The sequence below is a fragment of the Hippichthys cyanospilos genome, chromosome 16 (assembly GCF_059441005.1).
Source record: "Hippichthys cyanospilos isolate Australia breed blue-spotted pipefish chromosome 16, RoL_Hcya_1.0, whole genome shotgun sequence".
NCBI classification, from domain to species: domain Eukaryota; kingdom Metazoa; phylum Chordata; class Actinopteri; order Syngnathiformes; family Syngnathidae; genus Hippichthys; species Hippichthys cyanospilos.
In genome coordinates, this window is record NC_142384.1 from 9,658,047 (window position 1) to 9,675,006 (window position 16,960).

General features: G+C 41.9%; 1 protein-coding gene across 3 annotated transcripts in view; it reads right to left on the reverse strand.

Moving 5' to 3' along the window:
• Positions 1-460: 460 nt before the first annotated feature.
• Positions 461-16,960, reverse strand: part of olfm2a (olfactomedin 2a) — a 63,303-nt gene continuing 46,803 nt past the window's right edge. For all 3 annotated transcript variants that reach the window (XM_088437535.1, XM_088437534.1, XM_088437536.1), the window contains exons 3-6: positions 10,484-10,639; positions 6,929-7,148; positions 5,276-5,382; positions 461-1,438 (exon numbers count right to left, since the gene is read on the reverse strand). In XM_088437535.1, the coding sequence (XP_088293661.1) occupies positions 764-1,438; positions 5,276-5,382; positions 6,929-7,148; positions 10,484-10,639 (1,158 nt within the window). In that variant the 3' untranslated portion in view covers positions 461-763. The remainder of the gene's footprint in view (positions 1,439-5,275; positions 5,383-6,928; positions 7,149-10,483; positions 10,640-16,960) is intronic.

The following is a 16,960-nucleotide window of genomic DNA, read 5'->3' on the forward strand; positions in this document are numbered from 1 at the left end:
ACTTATGGCAGTGGTTCTCAATATTAATAACTTTAAGGCATGCGTAGGCATGGAAAAAAATCAGTAAACCGCAGTTTGGCAATATGTTGCTTCATATTCCAGTCAATTTGCTCTTAATTTGAAAAGGAGGACACATTTTCCCCATCACGGCATTAAAAAGCATTCAGTTGGATTTGCTGATACCTGCAGAAACCTTATTCAAACCTCACATACCTCCTGAAGTGCCTTCACGCACCCCCGCGGACCCCCATTTGAGTTTGGCGGGTTATTGCTCCAGAATGTGCTCGACAACTTTAGAGTTGCCAAATTGCTACAGTTATGAACAGCCGTCGTAACGAAATCAAATAGCCATCGAACGCAATCGAAATGCGCGTATAGACGATTGATCAGTGGCGTACACTCAACAAGTTCAGCCTTAGCCTGTACCGAGTCTGTTTGAGGAGAAAGAACGACAAGGTCATAAATGTTAAAGACTGATATTTATTTCTCATCACAGTTAAAATGGACCATGCTTACTCATCACAGAAAGAAAACGCAACAGAAATGCTCAGTCTTTAGTTTCATTACCGACCTCGCTGTGTTTTTCACAATGTGAATAATAGCACTATGAAGATCTGATAAAAAATACAAGCCTATGCCTGCTAACACTTAAACCCCCCTCCCCCCGCCCCCCAGCCATCCCGACCTGGCCTACGGCATGTCTTTTCGCCCCTCCCTCCAACGTCGTATACAGCATTAAACGTGTCCGGTCCGGGTTGAGCTCTCAGTCCCCAGAAGTCTTAATGACCTGGAAGAGTGTGACGTTGTAGAGCACCTGATGCCCATTGTTCCAGGTGTAGAGGACCCTCTCCCTGGGGTTGTAGTCCATCATGGAGATGTGAGAGTATTGATTGTGGAAGGGGATGTCTGTATACTCGTAGCTGGACGTGTTGGTGTAGTAGGCAAAGTAGATCTTGGCGCCGGCCAGGTGGGAGTTGGTGACGTAAAGCGTGCTGCAGATCATGAAGGACTCTCCGGCGCTGCGTTTGGGGAAGCCGGTGTCCCACGTCTGCAGAACCTCCAGAGTCTGCGGCTCCAGGCGGCTGATGACGATGTTCCCCGCTTTGGGGATGGTGGTGTAGACCGCCCACAGGCCGTTCTCGTCGGCCATCAGGTCGATGTCGGAGGAGCCGCCCCAGGAGTAGGGGAAGGTGTTGTTGTAGCCGGCGCCGCTCAGGCTGCGCTGCACCAGGACGCTCCGGGACCGGAAGTGGTACTTGATGATGATGTTGCTCTGGTACTTGTTGTAGTAGAGCGAGCCGTTGTAGACCACGTGGCCGGTGCCCGCCCAAGGGTGCGGGAGCAGGTGCTGCACGAAGTTCTGGCCCTTCGTGAAGTCGCTCATGGTGCGGTACTCCAAGACCCGACGCCCCTTGAAGTAACCGTCCATGGACCAAACCTGCCGCGGGGGAGATAGCCAAGAGACGCCTTGAGGGAGATTTTCGATGCGCGGTGAATTTTGTCGGGTGCGTTTTACGCTGATGTAGAGATAGATTTGGTGCCAGTCTAAATATAGAACATTTTAAAAGTTACATTGCAGTCCCTGAGTGGAAGTGAGCAAAATATTCGGACTGGATCCAAGTGTAAATGCCACACAGTTTTGACTTGCTCATGCACAAAACTGTTTTTTTTTGTTTTTTTTTTACGATATACCAATTTGTTAAAAAATGGTTTTCAGGCTTTCATTTTTATGCCTCCAGCATGTGCACATGTGCATGGATTATTTGTGGCCTCCATTATACCAATATGTATGAAAATTATGTAACTAAACATTGTCTATTGGTTTATCATTATTTTAATGTTTTATTTTCGCAGTACGCGATTTCCAGCTGGCTTTTTTTTCCCCCATAATTCCGCTGATTATGCACGTGCACATCACTAAAAAGTGAAGATGGCCTCACGGTACAAAATTATCTCCATAGTTTTCCAATATTAGCAACAGTATCACTATTGATACTGCTGTAATAAACAATTTATTGGAAGAAAACCCTGCACGATAAATCACATTATAGGCATGCTGCAACTGATGATGGCTTAATATTGATATTGGTCATTGATAATGTTTTCTAAGAGGTAACGATACATCACAGTATTGATATTTTGTATAGCAACACACAAGTACTGCTTTTCAGTAGCATCTCATTAGGCTTAAATGCTGTTAGGCGACATCCATTCATTTTCAATAGCGCTTGCTTTACATGTTTAGAAGGCAACCAAAATATCTGTGGAGCTCATAAAAATCTTTCATTTGACTTCTGTGTGTTATGTTCTTATCCGAATTCCACCCACCACTTTAATACTTTTTATGCGACTTTGAGTGACTTTACTTGTTCCGGGCCCAAGGTTCCGTATTTTAAGCAGGACGCGTCTTGTGCTGACGGTGCGAGCGCATGTTCTCATGCACCGCCGCTTGCCGAACCCGCATCGATCCGCGTTAGCGTGTGCGCCCGCCCGACGACGCGGATGCACTTTGCAGTCAAGCACTTGTGGCACGCCGCGCCCTCCGCCGTCCACACTTGCAGAAAATCGATCCGTTTAGCGGCTCTGGCGTCTTCCTGAAGCGCTCACCGACACGGGCCTCGTTCGTCGGCTGCGCCCCGATGCTTCCGTTGAGACAAAGTTCATCTTTTAATTGATTTAATTAAACAGCGCTCCACATAGATGTTTATTTTGTGCTTAACACAGCGAGGAGGGCTTTGCTAAGATAGCGCTTTTTGTCTCCCCCACCTCCTCTTACGCCCAGACTCCCCAGGTGCAACAGTAGGCACTTTGCTTGCAATAAGAGTTCCAGTGGGAGCGACGGGAGGAGCGAGGTGCAGCCGTTGTATTATGGGATGGGGAAAATGATGGAGCATTAAATATCCTTGGCCTGACGAGTCCCAGGAGCACTGCAAGTGGAAGGAGCTGAGTTTACCCCCCCACCCGCCCCCCAGTTGATATCTATTTCACTACAATCCTGCTCCTCATTTCGAGTGATATAACAGGAATTGATTTTACAAGCATTTAGTCGGAAATCCATTCATTCCTTTGTCTTCTACACCAGTGGTCCCCAACCACTGGTCCCGGTCCGCGGATCAACTGGTACCGGGCCGCGTGGGCTGCACCCGAAATAATGTTTTGGTTTTGGAGAGTATTTTAGTTTAAGATTTCATACGTTTGTGCTTGATCTTTGTTTGTTTGGCGCCGCCTCTGGCCGCTGTTGGTATTACATACTTAGTGAGAAGGATGATGTGGTTTTTAGGGCAGGCCCCCCCCAACAATATAAATCTATGGCGTTGACTGGTCCGTGGTGATGAAAAGGTTGGAGACCGCTGTTCTACATGACTTCCCTTTCGTTTGTCGGGGGTAAGCTGGCTGAAAACTCTGCAACCAATCACAGGGGACAAATAGGCAAGCATCTTTTCACACTTACATTAACACCATGGACAATTTACAGCAGGGATGGGCAACGTAAATGCTGAAGGGGGCCACTGGTTTCTTTATGGCTACTAGGGGGACATATAGGACCAGTCACTTCCTAACCAGATTTACTGTATGACAAAATGGACATGTTGTGTGCGTTATGTAACTCATATAACTCATATGGTGGCCGAAAGTGGATGGTACGTGGCTTTTAGCGCCGTAAATGCTCGCTAACTTGGATAGCCAATTTCCTTGATACCTAGCAGTATGCTGGCTCGCTCTCGTCATGGCAAGCTCTGCTTTCATGGAAATATCCCCTCACGTTAAGTGAAAATAGTGCCTGTATAGACGGGCTAAAAATTATAAATGTATTTGGTATATAATAGGAGTGTGTATTTCTCCACAAAGGATGATTGGTTTTTGAAACAAGGACAGTTTGATTTGTGTCAATCAACTGGGAATTTGATTAGATATCGTCGATTCGATATAGTTGGCTCAGTTTGAGAGGGTATATATAATGCTATAATATTTTTTTTTGTCATTTTAGATACAATTGAATGAACTGGTCCATACTGTAAATGTACATATTTCCTTGGAAGATATCGCTCTCTGAAGTAAGGAAATTGAAATTGTTTGTCTATATTTCAAAGTGGAGCGGTTTTTAATGGTTTGTTTTGATTCAAACCATTTTTTGTTACACCCCCTAATATATATACATTTCTTTTAAATTAATGAAACATGGCAGTTTTCTAAATTTTCAGATGTCAGAAAAAAGTGTTGATAGTGTTGAAAACTACAATTTTTACATTGTTTTTGCACACTCACTCAAATACCAATTTAAATCAACAACTTTTTGCCCACAATACTAGTATAGTTCTTTAAGTAATTATCTTTGTAAAAATATTCTATTTAGTGTTGAATTTTTATTCTTTTTTGGGATTGAAAAGATGCATTGAATCAAACCGAATTGAATCGTTCCACTTTGAAATACAGACCAATCATCTTTCATTGGAAACGTATCTCGTATATGGCACTGATGAGTAATTCAAATGCATGACAGCAAAAATAAAAGCAGTGCATCATCCCTCTGGAAATCAACCGTATCATATCGAATCAAATCATCGAGCCTAATTGAATCGTTCAGCTTTCAAATCAAATCGTCCCTGAATCATTTTGATCTCCAAATTGTTTCTTGTGTACAGTTGTACACCCCACAGCTGTTTTTGTACAAAATTCTCTTAAATTCTCATAACGGGCTTTCCAAATGCAAACATCGTTATTTTACATAGTATGAAAATAGAATTCAAGTCCGGACCTCCCTCCTTCAACCATAAACCGATTGATCCAAACTCACATCGTCGCTCAATTATTTGAGGGCACTTTCACATGTGTCCAGGGGCAAGCGCACTAATTGCCTCTGCCATTTGGAAAACTCCAGTGCAAACAACTCATTTATTCCTCCATTGATGATGATGAAGTGATTTATTAGCTCGAGCCGCAAAAGCGAACAAGCGTAGGGAGGAGGTAAACGGATCCATTAGTGATTATCGGCTTGCGCGGGAACTTTTTTGGATATAATTCCGCCGAAAGTTCAGCTCAAATTTGGCCAACGAGAACGAATGAGAACGAATTCATTCGTATCCGCGACCCAAAGTTTCACACTATGAACGGTCCATCATCTCCGTCGAAATTTCCGTTCATTTCCACCCGTGAAAACCGAAGCTTAAGAGATCTCCTTCCACTCCCCATTTTACACGTTTCCCGTCTTTGCTTTTGGATTTGTTTTCCACTTCATCCACTGTATTTGCTCACTTCCAGGGATTTGGACACTCACTCTGTTGTCGGAACTGGGGATCATCGTATCTGTCATCCAGGAGCCGAACCTGGACCCCGACGCGCGCACCGTGATGGGATTACTGACGCCCGTGAGTTTCCCGCAGCCTGCGGGTCACAAAGAGATAGCAGGAGCAAGGTATGAATATGAATACACGTCCGCACGTACACACACGCTGAATCCTGTGGGAAGACGTTTAAATTAGATTCGGAAAGGGATGTGACATCGCCTGTTCTTTTACTTCAAATGGAGATGCTAGATTTGGTTTTATTGATGGATGCATTATTTTAAGTGGACCCAAGCCATGGTACCTGACAAGTGCCTCACCATGACAACAAACACAAACGGATTTTGCATACACATCTCTGGCTAGGACGAGCTGTGTATTTGTTGTGTGCTAAGTTAAGTGTGTATCAGATCTCCCGCATTGTGAGTGGTCAGTGAAGGTCGCGGCAGTGTAACGTTGCATGTCCTGGAAGTAGTTGTTTCTCTTTTTCCTCGCGGCGCTGTTTGACTTCATTTTGCCATAAATACCCAAAGTTGTGCATCATCCGTGTTCCACCAAGTTTATGATTGTGTGTAAATGTCAAAAGACCGCAAATCTCTAACCAGAGCACACAACTCCATACCTTGCCGCTCTTAATTGAATCAGCTGGAGACATCTAAACCGTTACATCATCCTGTCCGTTTTAGGAATATTCCTGTGTGTGAACAAAGACGGACTCGAACATTGGTTCGTTCTGCTCGCTTCTGTGATTGAAAATAATGCCATAACAACCTCAGCTAACAGCTGTTGTTAGCTGCATTTGTGCGTCAAAACTCAGCTTATTTGGCTGATGGAACAGTCGTCCTCGAATGATTAAAAAAAAAAAAAAATCTTCAAGTTACTGTTTGAAGGATGCACCCATACTTTTGGCCTTCATTTTTGGGAAAAAAAGTGAGTCTTATATTGGGAGAATTATGGTAATTACACTTAAATTTCAAATGCTGTAAATGTGCCATTGGAATGAATGATAACGAATTAATGCCTCACTTGGAATGATTGGGAATTTTTCGGGTGAAAAATATGTAATTTTGTAAGAACCGTAAGTATTGGCCGAAATATTTTTAATATCTTTAAATTGGTTTGTTGTGAATTGGATGAATGATGTTGATGGAAATACAGATTTTGACATGCATTTCCTCGCGTGCGAAATACCAAATAGGAATAAGATATTTTTGAAGACTTTCAGCTTTCACACAATTACATAATACTTTCATTCGGGAAAAAAAAAGACATTTGTGCATTTCCACACATTATATTACAGATGGTTGCACCACCACCATTTTTTGTTTCATCTTAGCTGCCCTTATTTACATATTTTATTATGCTAAATCATCACTTTAACCAAGTGAAAACAATCAATTATTCATTCTGACATTCCAAGAAAGTTTTTCATAATTTACGTTGATCATTTGAGAGGGCGACCAGGGTGTAAATGTTGTACAGCAGACCGTTTGTCTGTTTATGATCTCCGTTCAATCAATAATTTAATTCCGTCTTCCACCGCTCACGCTAATTGCCTATAGGCACACAAGTGCTAATAGAATCGGATGGTTTGCGATTAACAATTCATCAGCAAGAGCAAGAGTCATTTGCATGCGAGTACGCACCTAGCTTCTGCATGCAGGAGTGGAGGCGGGTCTCCAGCAGCAGCACCCTCTGGCGCAGCTCCTCGTAGTCATAGGCGCCCATTTCCTCTTGGATGGCCATCAGCACCAAGGACAGGTTCTTGACCTCCTCACGAAAGTGCTGGATCATCTTGGTGTCCGATTTGTATTGCTCCAGCACGGGGAGGCGACGGAGAAGCTCGGCCACCTTGTCCTTCAAATCCTAAATTGTCAGCAGAGGCGGGAAGAAATGTAATGCCACGCAATCTGTTCAGCTTGGCTGTGCCTTGGCATTTACATTCACGTCCGTCCCATTGTTGAGCCTTTGGTGGTGTAGCGCTCACACGAGCCTTTGTGAGGTCTACTCGTGCCGTTTGAAATCTCACCGTGAATGACAGGTGATTCGTTCAGGGTCTTGTAGTTATTTATGTAAGCTGTATGAACATCCGCTGAAGGTTATAGCTTTCTTGGATGATTTAGATTTTTTTTTTCCACCCCACCTTGTCCTACACTTTGATTCTTATTGGCCTTTAACAAAGTCACCTGAGCAAGTTTAAAGTGAATCCATACACATGTGCAAGTCATCCATCCACACACTGAATATGTCCTCCATATTCACTCATCAGTCCGTCCGTTCATGCTTCTGTCTGCCCATCCATCCATCCATTGGAAAACCATCCATTCATCCAATCCATTGGGAAACCATCCAACCATCCATTGGAAAATCATCCATCCATTCGTAAATCAGGTATATCACCCATCCATTAGCTATATTATCCATCCATTGGCTATATCCATCCATTCATTAGCTGTATCCATGCATCCATCTATGCATCCATCCATCCATCAGCTATATCAATCCATGCATCCATCCACTGGCTAAATCATCCATCCATTAGCTATATTCACCCATCCTTTCATCTACTAGGTTTATCCATCCATCCATCCAGCCATCAGCTATATCACCCATTCATCCATCCCGTAGATATATCATCCATCCAACCATCCATTGGAAAATCATCCGTCCATCCATTCATCCATCAGGTATATTACCCATTCATTAGCTATATCATCCATCCATTGGCTATATCCATCCATTCATTAGCTCTATCCATCCATCCATCATCCATCAATCAGCTATATCCATCCATCCATCCATCCATCAATCCGTCTGTCTGTATGTCCGTCTGTCAGGTATGTCATCCATCCATTATCTATATCAGCCTATCATCCACCCATTGGCTATATGCATCTATCCATTAGCTATATCATCCATCCATTAGCTATATTCACCCACCCTTTCATCTACTCGCTGAAACCATCCATCCATCCATCCATCCATCCATCCATCCATCCATCCATCCATCCATCCATCCATCCAACCAACCATCCCAGACTTTCACGCACCCACTCATCCCTTCCAATCAAGTCTCAAGCACCCAGGACCCATCCATCATTCCACACATGATTTTCCACTTTGGCACATGATGGTGCACCATCTGTATGATTGATTGAATAAGACCGCAACCGCGGTGCGCTCGCTGTGACTCATCAGGTGTTCCGAATGGGAAAGGTAGGAGTGCAGGAAGCAGTGGGAGAGCCACGCAGCATCCATCTTTGGCAGCCATAGATCACGAGCGAAATAGACCTTTCGATAAAATATGCTCGCCACGGGGATGGCGCCTTTGCCCCCCTTTTCTCTCTTGTTGGGGTTTATCCTAAATCTAGTGATGGAGCCACTCTCAGCCCTGCGGCGTCACGTCATAAATCTCGTTCCACCCCGCCACCCCTCCGCTCCTGCCTCCTTTTCGAGGCGCACAGATCCCGTTAATCTCCCACGTTGCAACTTGGAGCTGAGCACGGCCATCAGTCATGTGGTCAAATGCGCAGATTTTTCCTGTCTCTCTCTCTCTGCTGTTTTGCATTGAGAATCCTGAGATGTAACATTTGGGGGGGCTTGGCGCATGTTTTAATTCTCTCAGCCTTAACTAATGATCAGGCCCATTCCACATGCGCACTTCCGCATTAATAAGCTTGCGGCCCAAAAAACACAGTTGAGCGACATTCACGCATGTCCCCAGGGGCAGCGCACGTTTTGCATTTATACTTTAATCAAACTATTATATGCTTCATCTCATATCCCAACAGTGTGAAGAATGAATTAGCGGCAGGCGAGAGACAGGAAGACCAAGACAGACCAAGACAGACGCTCGCTGCTTGTGCTCGCTTGTAAGGAGATAAGGTGGAGATTGATGGCGGGGGAAAGGATACGTTTGACACAACCTCCAAGACTGAGGGAAAAATAATTGCAGACATTGTTTTCGTGGGGGGTATTTCTACTACACCAAATGCAAAAAGAGTGACACAAAGTTAAGGTAGACTGTTTCATTTGTGGTATTTGATTTGATATTTGTTTGTGAATATATTTTCGAGGGTTAGGGTTAGTGTGTATATTCTTATATATATATATATATATATATATATATATATATATATATATATATATATGTCTGTACACCGTATTTTCCACATGATAAGGCGCACCCCCAATTAATGAAATATTTTAAAACTTTTTCAATCACAATATAGTAATACTCAAAGTAATAACAATAATAACTCTAAACTCTCAATAGCATGATAACTCAATGTCAATATGATCAACCTTGTTCAACTGTAAACACACAAAAGAAACAGGTAAAGCTTACTTTATCACTTCATCCCCCATCTACCACCTGATTATAAGGCGCACCTGATTACAAGGTGCACCATCACCTTTTTAAAAAATTTAAGGCTTTTAGGTGCGCCTTATAGTGTGAAAAATACAGTGTATGTGTATGTGTGGGTATATATATATATATATATATATATATATATATATATATATACACACTGATTTGCTATCTATAATCAAAAGAATGAAATATGAAATAGCACAATTAAACATGGCAATTAATAACAAGTTTATGCACGTATTTTAACACAAAAATAAATGACTACGGATGATCTGACCCATCTGTCTGTTAAAAACCAAGTACAACCCAAAAGCATGACACGAAGGAGCATCTGTTCAGTGAATCATTGCAAGTTAGTCACTAAAGTAACAACAGGCTGTTTTGGTCAGCTTCATATTCAGAATTCAGATATTCATGAATATTTTTCAGAAGTTCAGCCATCATCCGCAAACAGACCCTGACCCAAACCAAGATTTTCTGCTCCGGTTCATGCAGACCTGCAAAACTATTAGTGTAATATTCACCTTAGGCCAGGGGAAGTATTATAAATGCAAAGATGAAGACATTTCCGCAACAACTTTTTTTTTTCAGAATTTTAAATAATACAATTTCCCGTGAAGCGCTCCAAAAAACAGCACCTTTAAAAGGAGTAACACACAAGTACAGCCACTCCTAAAAATTCAGCCGGGCTGCTCGGAACTTTAAATTAAGTTTGTGTTGCTTCAAGTCATACAAAACTTTACCGGCTGTGAAACGACATGAAGCAATTGTGGCGACCCACTCGCACGCGCACGCAGCGCAGCGGAGGTGGTGAGCAGCCAAGTACCTGAAAGCCTTTGGGATTGAGACTGCGGGGGTTGTCCGAGGCCACCTTCAGCCTCCCGTCCACAACTTTCATCAAACCTTCTGTTTCCCGCACGTACTGGAGGTCTCTGGTGGTCCGCACATCCAGGCCCTCCATGGACTGACTTATATTCTGCACCTGGTGGTGACAGCACATGTAGCATGTTCGTACACGTTGTCAACACTGAGCATTAGCGACTTTGCCAGTGTGAATTTTTCTCTCGGAGCTCGTTAGTTTGTGCAGATGCACTCGGTGACATTGGAAAAAAAAAAAAAAAGCTCATAATGCGATAATGTCTATATATAGCAGAACGGTACTGACACGCTGTCTCCACAGTTGTTTGAATCCTGATTGCATCTGCTCGGATTCTTCGTAAATAATTTTGCAGTGCCAGAAGATCATTTCAAATTGAAAGTCAGTTAACTTTCCTGTGAGTAAGATGGCGATTTGAATAGCGACCCTTATCCTTATCTGATCAATATTTGGCAATGCCGCCATTTTGTTAAAAGTGGAGATGTGCTGAGAAAGAGTGCATTTTTGGCAGGCATGTATGGACAAAGTGATTTGTTTTTGTCTCTTGGTGGATTTTAATTAGTACTACATTAACCTTGCTAGAACGCTGCAGAGGGTACAAATTTACACTCAAAACAAAGATAGCTAATTTGATTAAACCCACGCAAGGCACACAGAGATGAAAAAATATCACACATGAATTTTCATTTAAAACTTCCTGGGACACGTTGACACGTCCTACAAAGCAACTTTGACTCTTTCAGTGTCGCAGAGGAGAATTCTCGTCTTTTAAAATGATTGCGTTGTGTGCCAATGATGAGAATTCCGTTAAATATGTTTTTTTTTTCATGAAGGGGTAGCTGACACGACTTATTTTAATATTAAGCCAATTGAGCACTGTAGTGATAAACTGTGGCCATTGGGTGGCAGTGTTGCTCGCGTTGGGGAAGCAAGTCCTATTACACATACATTACATACTTGTAAATCAAATTAAGGAACACAAATCGATCTTTTATATGATAGCGCAAAATACTCTGTCGGCACTCTGAGAGGACATGTACGAGGACATTAAGACAGAGGTGACATTTGCTGTAGGCGTTACAGAAGAGTTCAATCCCAAGACCTTAGTTGTTGTTTTATTTCTCCAAAGCTTTTCTCTGTCCATTCTTATTTAAAAAAAAAAAAATATTGTCGACTATTGATGTCTTTTGACGTCAGTGGCACTCGGTGTTGATACATGATTTCATATCACAGAGTGTTATTATTCACATTACAATACACTGTACTGTACATAAAACCCGGATCTGTTTAACAGCATTTCCATACACTTCAATGTGGAAAGATAATAACTTTCCTACTATGGTCCAGGAAAAAAAAACAAAAAAACTTTACAATATGTCCCCCTGTGCAAAAAACGACAGCGCTTCTGAATTCCCGTATGATCCCGTCACTGCATGTAAGCGGAAAAAAAAATGAACCTCATGTTGGATGTCAGGCTATTTATCGATTCCCCATTCAGCTCGGCACTAAGTTTAATCCTCTAATGCCGACAGCCCACTCTGCTGCTGCATAACCGGCCTACTGTCACGCCCCCTCAGCCGAGAGCTCATTTGAGCCAACGCCGGGTGTCTCCTGTGCATCGAGGCGCTCACGTGTGCTTTCTGTAAGCCCGCGCAAACTAAAACCGCATCAGTCCAAACTCCTCCGAGTTGCGCGCTGGGTTTATTTCGTACTTTATCCAACAGTCCCAACTCTCAAAGGTCGCCGTTTGGCATCGAGTCTGTTGCTCCAGATGCCTCGTTTCGCCTTCGCGCGCTCGGCCCACTCAATGACTGTGTCCAGCCTACTGTTCTCTCCACCCGTGTCTTCTCCCACATGCTTTATCAAAACATGTTCTTTTTCCTTTTCGGAAAGATTCGGAGATGCTCATAAACTGGAATGGCCGCCAAACTGAACTTTTTGGTAGTATTTCTTTAGCGTTGTTCTATGTTTTTTACATTAAATATCAAAAATTGATTTTTTTTTTGCATTGATAAATACAGTGAACCCTCGCTACTTCGCATCTCTCTTATTTTGCCCACGGTGCATTGCGGATTTTTTTTTTTCATTAAAAATAAATGCTAAATTGCGGAGAGATGTGATGTGAAGGTTTCCTGCACGCCAGTCGGACGAGTTATAAATGCATATAAATGCACTTGCCACGGGCACTCCTTAAAAATTTTAAATTATTAAACCTTATACAGTAACTGTACTGTTATCCCTGCACTTTTCTCCGATTGGCTGTAGTCTCACAGTGAGCCATGGTTATACTAGCGGCACCCGCAGGTCTAATTCGAGAGAGGCTTGTAGCTGACCAAACATGATAACAATCAAAGTTTACAGTTGAAATTGGAATTTATTAGAAAAGAAACGCAGGTAACAGATTTGCAACGCTCCCTTTCATGGCACCTCACACCTCACATCTTGTGAGTATAATTAGGAAGCACAGCTCTCGGGCACTCCTACAAGACACGTAATTGTCTGCTCCCCTCATTGGTTGATGTTTGCGCGGGAAGCCAATCACGTGTCTTGTAGGTGGTAACCCTAGACTACAGCCAAAGGGATGTGAACGGGAAGGGACAACAGTACAGTTACTGTATAAGGTTTAAAAAATTCAGATTTAAGTAGATATGTGTACTGCAGTAATATTTGTCTTAAATATGCACTTCTTTACATGAGAGCTGATCTGTTCCAATCCTTTAAGGTTTGAACATTCAGTCGCCATTTCAGACTGCTAACAACATAATCACCCTGACATTGACAGATGCCATCTGTTGCTAATGTTATTAATAATTACCCACTAACTAGCAGCTCAAGTGCTCCATATAGGCTGGCACAATATTCTTATAGACCGAAACTTAGGTGGGATTTGGAGGGGAGGTGATTTCAAATTTTCTCTAGGATAGCTGAAGACCAAAAATACTCAGAGCTGCAATAATAATCAGAACTGCACCCTTGTTTAAAAAAAAAAACAATTAGGCAAAACTCTTGAAATGAGTGGCTGATATGCTAACCACTACTATTGCTATATTCATTGTATTTGCTCATGCTATGATAACTAGCCAATCTTGTTACTTTCAGGTCTTTTATTCTAGGAATTCACAGTAGTTGTCTGAGAGGAAAGAATATTTGTTTTGTTTAATTTGTGTATTATTTGATTGTTTTAAAAGACCAAAATTTGATTTTACTTTAAGAGAGTTTTGACAAGAAAATGGCTCCGATTTATTGGAATGACCCAAAATGAAACAAAATCTAAATGCAGTGGTTTAATTAAAGTTGAAGAATTTCAAAGTGCCTTTTCATTCTTTCCATCCATCAAATGTAAAATAAATGATGTCTTGTGAATGAAGGCTTCCTGCTCCTTGCTTTTCTACCTCCCTCATTCTTGCATCTCCAGTCAGTTAGTGAGTGAGCGAAGCAGGTCAGTGCGGGGGGCTGCCAGCTTCAAAAGCTTGCACACACATTGAACATTCCCGCCGCACCTCCGAGGTCAGCGCCGCGTTGTACGAGCTTAACATGAAGCAGTAGACAGACTTTGGCGCCAAGCTGTTGTGAATTCTTTGAACCTTGACATGCCCGCCTGTCCTTGTCTTTTTATTTTTTCTTTTCCATGCCAGTGGCGAGAATTTGTGGATTGGGCTCCACTGAAATTCTTCCTCCGCATGCTTTGGATCCAAATGAGGACGTCTCTTTAGTGTGTATGCCGCACACGCTCGCTCTGTCTTTTTGCTTTTGTAGCGCTCAAATAGCACAAACCTCAGGTGTCCTCATTAAGACGGGCTCTGGTCTGTATTAGTCGGGAGCGCCGCCTTTGATGGTCGGCGCCTTCCAGGCAGAGGCCGATTTTGTAATCGCCCCTAGACCGTTCCAAAACCTTGAATTAAACTAAAAAAAATGGATTGCGTTACATTGGTTTGCCGGTGTCAGCGTAATGCAAGATTTTCAAAGAAAAAGCAAGCCGCACCACTTTGCACCCGAAGTGACACCAATGGCAACCCGGAGTGTGATAAATATACGGAACCACCTCTTATTCAGCCAAGTACTTCAGTACAGCATTGGCAGGTTCTTCGCAGCGCAGATGCAAAATAACCCAATCCATATTGAGTTATTGAAATGTTATGTAATGGCCAAGGCCTTGATCATGAATTTTACTTGCGGAAGACAAAATTGAAGAGAAAGCAAGCAAAGAACAAGCATAAACTAAAGACGGTTGGATTCAAAGCATAGCGAACAAGTATAGTGTCTGGTGTTGTTTATGCATTCCAGACATAAATCTTTAAGTATTAAAAAAAGCCTCGTTTTTCCCATACCGTACACCTGATTTAGAAGGAAATGTCCTCAAATAGAAGCTGAAGCCAAAACATAGATTTTTAAAATATAATAATTGTGTCGATGTCCTAGTGTTCATGGACCTGATTATGCACTGCTCTTTGCTGTTGGTGTAAGAGAAAACCAAAAATGAAGTTTATTTCATAACATTTTTTGTAAATGTCTAACAAGCTAATCAAAAAAGGAGCTAAAAAGGTTTATAATTGCGTCAAGATGCCACAAGATGGCGACTAAGCATTACACAGAGCTCCTCAATTCACTTTAGTACGGTGCTTCTCAAAAAGTGGGGCACAGTGAAGCACTTTGATGCACTTGTTTTTTTTTTGTTTCTGTTTTAGACTAAGTTGTAACCCATATAAATGTTGTAAAAATAATTAACAGCTGTTGAAAGTTGATTTATATTGCTTTTTTCATTTGTTAATGTTAAAAATGTCACTGCCTCGAGTGTGTGTGTGGGGTTTCTTTCCTCGCGGGGGGGGGAGGCTTGGCAAAATTGTATTTCTCAAATGGATTTTCCACTTATTTAGCCATTTTCAGTAGTAAAATTAAAAACAAATTCTATACTTGATTAATTACATTATTTTTTATATATTAAAAATATATTTTGCCACTTGCAGTCAACTGAAAATGACATCGCCTGTGCTCAAGGCTTAGTCAACAACCAATCACGGCTGTGCTGATCATTATGTGTGATGTCATTTTCAGTCGACAGCAAATGGCAAAATGTGGCGTATTAATATCTTTTTACCGCTAAAACTTGCTAAATAAGTGGACTATCCCTTTCAGTTCTGTAGATGAAACTGTGATCCAAATAAACATTGAGCAATATGGGGAAATATGTTATTTTACATGAAATTTTCCTATTTCATCACTCAAATGCAGACAGGATATATGAATATAAATAATCTGTAGTAGACAGGGGTATGTTTTGTTTTAAATAGAATGCTCACACAGTTAGTCCCCATGGAACCAAAAAAAACGTGTTCCTGTCAAAATATTCCCCCACTCTTGCGTCGTGCCTCTTTCAAAGTCAGTGTAAATTTTGTGCGCTTGAAGACGCAGCAGACACAACCATCCGTCTGGGGAAAGACAAACTTGTAGCGATGCGGAATGCAATATGTGGATTCAGGTGGCAGCCCGATCCGGCGGGGGCTGCCGAGACCCTCTCTTGCATCTCAATTTAGCCCCGCCTCCCTTACAAGAACACATCAATGTCAGACTGTGTGTTTTATGGCCCACTCTTTGCTAGCAGTCTAAAGAAAACGCAGCAGAGGTGACTTATCGAGCTGTTACTTCCGCTTGTTGCGATGCACCTGGAAGTGTGTGAAGTTGTTTCCAGCGCATTCTCTTGCTTCTTTGCCAAGAATAAAAAGAATTCACACGGCGCATGCCAGCCAAAAATGATAAATCATATCATTGCTATTTAAACCAGGAATAAAACGTGGACTACACAGTGTGATAACGTGGTTATATTGAATGTAAAACATGAAAACAGTCGTTCGCCGTCATGATTTATTGCCGCAATCCAATTCATTGTGTGAATCCTTCTGGTGTGCCGATCCAGTCGTGAAAAAAAAGGGGGAATATACCACTGTATTCCTCTGTAAATTGAAGGTTATTTTTGGAGAGGATAAAGAATATATACATGTGAATGTTGTAGTATTAACTGTTTTTACATGGGCTCTTAAATCATTGTTTAAATGGGAAGTCTTTACTAGGCTAAACGCAGCCTTCTGACAAATATTGTGGTTGTGGAATATAAGCTCAGGTCAAAACCAATCATGTCTTTTTTGGTCATGTGCAAGCCAAGTTTTGATTACCTGGTGTCATTTTTAGTTGTCAGCAAGTGGCAAAATGATAGCCGTCGGAGATGAACAAAAATACGCTGATATTGCTGCTTAATTTATATTCCAAAAAGACAATATTAATCAGAACACTTTAAGCCAAATAGAATATATTAATATAAGGAGCATGTTTGACTTGTCTTCCCCTTAACTCTTTTAGTGCCATGGACGAGAATTCTCGTCTTTTAAAATACTAATCACAGTAACAAACAATAAAATCTCATCAAATACGTTT